Here is a 4,861-nt window from a genome sequence, read left to right as displayed (position 1 = left end):
ATATGCATGCATATAGCTGATTTGGGCTTCCCAGGTGGCTCAGTGGGTAAAGAACATGCCTGTCAATGCAGGAGATGTAAGACATGTGGGTTTGATCCCTGGGCTGGGAAGATCCCCTAGAGGAGGGCATGGCAACCCACTCCAGTATTCTTGCCTAGAGAATCCCCATGAGCAGCAGAGCCTGGCAGGCCACAGTCCATGGGGTTGCAAAGAGTCGGACATGATTGAAGCGACTTAGCATGCATGCGTGCATAGCTGATTCACTTTGTTGTGCAGTAGAAACTAACACAACATTGTAAAGCAACTTTACTCCAATAAAAATTAATTTAAAAATATATAACAATTTAAAGCCATGTTTGAGCAGACATCTTTCTGTATAACTATAGTGAAAAGTGTTAGTCGCTCAGTCATATCTGACTCTTTGCAACCCCATGGACTGTAGCCCCCCAGGCTCCTCTGTCCATGGAATTCTTCAGGCAGGAATACTGGGGTGGGCTGCCATTCCCTTCTTTAGGGGATCTTCCCAACCTAGGTATCAAACTCGGGTTCCCTGCATGGCATGCAGATTCCTTACCATCTGAGCTGCCAGGAAAACCCCTATAGAAGTATATAAGATTTATTTTTCCAGGAGAAAGTATATATTCAATGTGATTATTTTTTATTCTACAGTTAAATAAACTGAGTCACAGAGAAGATAGATAATTTTTTGGATGGCAGTAAAATCGTATGATAAGCTGGATGACAATGTGTATTTTAATTTTAGTCATAAATAGCTTTTGTTGTTTTCAGTGACCTGATGCCCCTGGAATGTATGTGGAAGTTGAGGAGCTGAGAAGAGAGGCTGGTGACCCCATCTTTTCAGTAAACTCATTCTGGGTGTCTATTCTATAACTTTATCTAGCTTAGGACCCTCCCTATGTACTTTCCTTATTTTAGAAATAAACTATGATAAAATAACTTTTTTCTTTCTTTTTTGAGGTTTGATGTTATGATAGATTTGACCAGCCTGAGAAGCAGGGATTGTGTGACCATCCTCAATGGGAAGGCTTTTTCCAAAGACTGCAGAGAGCTGAGACGATGTGCCTGTGAAAAAGCTGCAGCCATGGTGAAGGTGCAGAGTCTCCATGAGCCTCTGAGTCGGAGGTGGAGGTGAACGGTTCTCCAGCTACAACCGCAACAGCAGGCCCCCTTCAGAGAGCTGGAAGCTTCTGCTCTGCAGATCACAACTCTTGACTCTTTATGTGCACCTGGCCTAATGTGGGTCCAGTTCCTATTTCTGTCCATTTAGTCCCTGTTATACCTTCCAGGTGTTGCTGTGGTTTAGTCACTAAATTGTATACTCCCCCAGGTACTGAAGATTTAATAATAACAAATATAAATAATGGAAAGTGTTGGCGATTTTAGAATGGACTTATGATTTAGGGAAAAACTCAACTTCAAGGTGCTCTTCCACAAAATATGATAGCAGTCAGTGTTGTGGTTATACGTATCTTATTGAGAGTTTGTAGTTGCTTTTGCAATAGTACTGATTATTTCATTATTCGAGGAAACTAAGAGGTCTGGGAGAGGCATGCTTTCTTCAGGAGGATAGTTTTAACATTCTAAATTTTAAATCTTTTTAGTTATGTGTATGTCTTCAGCATATGGCTAAGGATGAGTCAACTGAATTGTGATAGGGTAAGTTATCTAATCAGATCGTGGCAAATGAAAGGGACACTGTGACATTAGACACAGCTGGCTTCTTGCGCAGGTGTCCCCTGCTCAGAATAACAATATACACACACCTAGCAGAAATTCCAAATAACACCATCACGACACACTGACTTCATTGGCTTAGAGAGAAGTCAATTTTAGGAGTTTAACACTAGAAGGGATAATCTGTTATCATTCTTTGTTTTTCAACAGTGGAAGCTGGGATTCTTCACTTTTATTTTTCGTAAACATCTGTCTCGTGGTGAAATGACATAAAATTAGCAAATACACAATAAAAGAAGATGATTGTATTTACTCCCATCATACTGTGCCACTTATCAATCGTTGCTTGTAGATTTCCTTCTTATGAATTTTCCCTTCATCAGCTAGGAAATTTCTTCATTGTTGAACAAATTTTGCATTAATTTATTGTGTCATGCAGAAAGAACTACATTTATGGCCATAAAATGAAAGTTAAAGACCCCTTATTGTAATTTATTATCAGACAAATCCCTTTGCTCTTTTTTTTAAATTTTAAGAATAGGAAATCATCATGACTTGACTTTGAAAATATGACTTGTGAGAACAATTTTCTGTCAAAAATCAGAGAGGATAGCTCCCTGTGAATGGGTTTTCTAAAACGGGAAGACTTTTTATTTTCTCGATTCTTGCGCATTTAGGTAATTCTGAAGAAATTGCAGGGAAAAGTCAAATGAGGAACATGACCTTTCCTGGTAGATCTGAGTTCCCCAGGGTACGCAGTGAGCTATTTCTTTTCCTGAGGATATTGAACCGCTCTTAAAAACTTATCAACAGGAAACAGGTCAGGAGCCCTGTAGCAGCAGGAAATGTGAGAAGTCTGCTGGGAACTTTTGCTTTAGAGATAGTAGCTGATTGTGAAATATGTAGGAAGGTCTAGAAGACTGTCTCAGAGTTGGCCTCAATATTTGGAAGTCAGATACTTTCTAATGGAATTCTTCTAGTTTTCGAAGAATACAAAAAGCAGCATAATCTGATTTAAGATATATGTAACTTCTGGTACAAGTTTCATTGTATGAATACATTTTTGGAATCTAATGTATTATTATTCTTTCAATGTTACTAAAGTTTTTCTTTTCATACATTTAATGGCGTTTGAATAAAGCATGTTAAAAAAAAGCATCTTTACATTTGCAGGATAGGGTTTTATTTTTCCTATCCTTTTACTTTTTAAAAACTAATCTGAAAAATGGTACTGATGAACATATTTGCAGGGCAGGCATAGAGACGCACATGTAGAGGGCGGACTTGTGGGCATAGCTGGGGAAGAAGAGGGTGAGATGAACTGAGACAGCAGCATTGACATATCTACACTGCCGTGTGTAAAACAGATAGCTAGTGGGAAGCTGCTGTATAACACGGGAAGCTCAGCTCAGTGCTCTGGGATGACCCAGCAGAGTGGGATGCGGATTGTGGGAGGAAGACTAAAGAGGGAGGGGATATATGTATACTTATAGCTGATTCATGTTGTTGTACAGCAGAAACTTAACACTGTAAAGTAATCCTCTAATTAAAAATAAATCTAAAAAGAACTAGTCTGGAACTCAATGAGATGGATCAGATACCCAGTTCATTATTTGCTGGGCATCAGCGACGCAATGGACATGATTTTGAGAAGGCTCCAGGAGTTGGTGATGGACAGGGAAGCCTGACGTGCTGCAGTCCATGGGGTCGCAAAGAGCCTGGACACAACTGAGCGACTGAACTGAACTGAGGGTATTAACTTGATTATCCTGGTGCTAAGGTCCAGTATCTTACCATTGTGTTGAAAAAGCCTTGTTGTTCTGGGCCAAAAGAAAAATGCAAGGAAAAATCTTCCACCCGTGCGATCTGTGTGGAAAGCAATATTGCTACTGAGGAAATCTGTAGAGGTTTATGCCAGCTGCTCTGTAGATAAAACTCAGACTTGTAAATACTGCATCACATGCTGACGGATGATGTCAGCCGAAGGATGTTTGCCTCTGGCTTCATTGTACTTCTTCTCAAAAGAGTTATTAAATGCTTCCTATCCTTTCTCTAAACACAACTCCATGACAATACTTTGAAGAGTCTCGAAGACAAACAGTCTTTCCTACTAAAATTTGCCATTGTTTCTCCTTTATTTCAGGTTATTATATTGAACTGCCAGCTGCCAGCTGTGCAAACCAGAAGAGACAGCTTATGTTTTCTTTGCTATTCTCCTTTTATGGGTTCAGCAGAAAACTAGAGAAAAATCCCTTTTATTGAAATTCCCATTTAAACTCCAAGTCAAGGGTAAATAAAGAAACAAATACAAAAACACACTCATCTCATTCTTAAAGGAACTTCTCCTTCTGAGGTCATCTTTTACAAGAGACTTCCAGATTCATTTAAATGATATCTCAGTTCAGTTCATCTCTCAGTCGTGTCCAACCCTTTGTGACCCCCATGAACCGCAGCATGCCAGGCCTCCCTGTCCATCACCAACTCCCAGAGTTTTCTCAAACTCATGTCCATTGAGTTGGTGATGCCATCCAACCATCTCATCCTCTGTCATCCCCTTCTCCTCCCACCTTTAATCTTTCCCAGCATCAGGGTCTTTTCAAATGAGTCAGCTCTTCATATCAGGTGGCCAAAGTATTGGAGTTTCAGCTTCAGCATCAACCATTCCAATGAATATTCAGAACTGATTTCCTTTAGGATGGACTGGTTTGATCTCCTTGCAAATACAAGGGAGTCTCAAGTGTCTTCTCCAACACCACACTTCAAAAGCATCAATTCTTCAGCACTCAGTTTTATTTATAGTCCAACTCTCACATCCATACATGACTACTAGAAAAACAATAGCTTTGACTAGACGGACCTTTGTTGGCAAAGTAATGTCTCTGCTTTTTAATATGCTGTCTAGGTTGTTCACCATTAAAAGATGCTTACTCCTTGGAAGGAAAGTTATGACCAACCTAAATAGCATATTCAAAAGCAGAGACATTACTTTGCCAACAAAGGTCCGTCTAGTTAAGGCTATGGTTTTTCCAGTAGTCATGTATGGATGTGAGAGCTGGCCTGTGAAGAAAGCTGAGCGCCAAAGAATTGATGCTTTTGAACTATGGTGTTGGAAAAGACTCTTGAGAGTCCCTTGGACTGCAAGGAGACCCAACCAGTCCATCCTAAA

General features: G+C 40.0%; 1 protein-coding gene across 1 annotated transcript in view; it reads left to right on the top strand.

Moving 5' to 3' along the window:
- Positions 1–2,853, top strand: part of CLEC1A (C-type lectin domain family 1, member A) — a 20,535-nt gene extending 17,682 nt beyond the window's left edge. Inside the window, exon 6 of the mRNA XM_010858632.1 lies at positions 979–2,853. Within this exon, the coding sequence (XP_010856934.1) occupies positions 979–1,153 (175 nt within the window). The 3' untranslated portion in view covers positions 1,154–2,853. The remainder of the gene's footprint in view (positions 1–978) is intronic.
- The last annotated feature ends 2,008 nt before the right edge of the window (positions 2,854–4,861 follow it).

This window comes from Bison bison, unplaced genomic scaffold, assembly GCF_000754665.1.
Source record: "Bison bison bison isolate TAMUID 2011002044 unplaced genomic scaffold, Bison_UMD1.0 scf7180017864390, whole genome shotgun sequence".
Classification (NCBI taxonomy): Eukaryota; Metazoa; Chordata; class Mammalia; order Artiodactyla; family Bovidae; genus Bison; species Bison bison.
The sequence above is the reverse complement of the archived record's forward strand: the minus strand, read 5'-3'. Positions and strand labels throughout refer to the sequence as shown.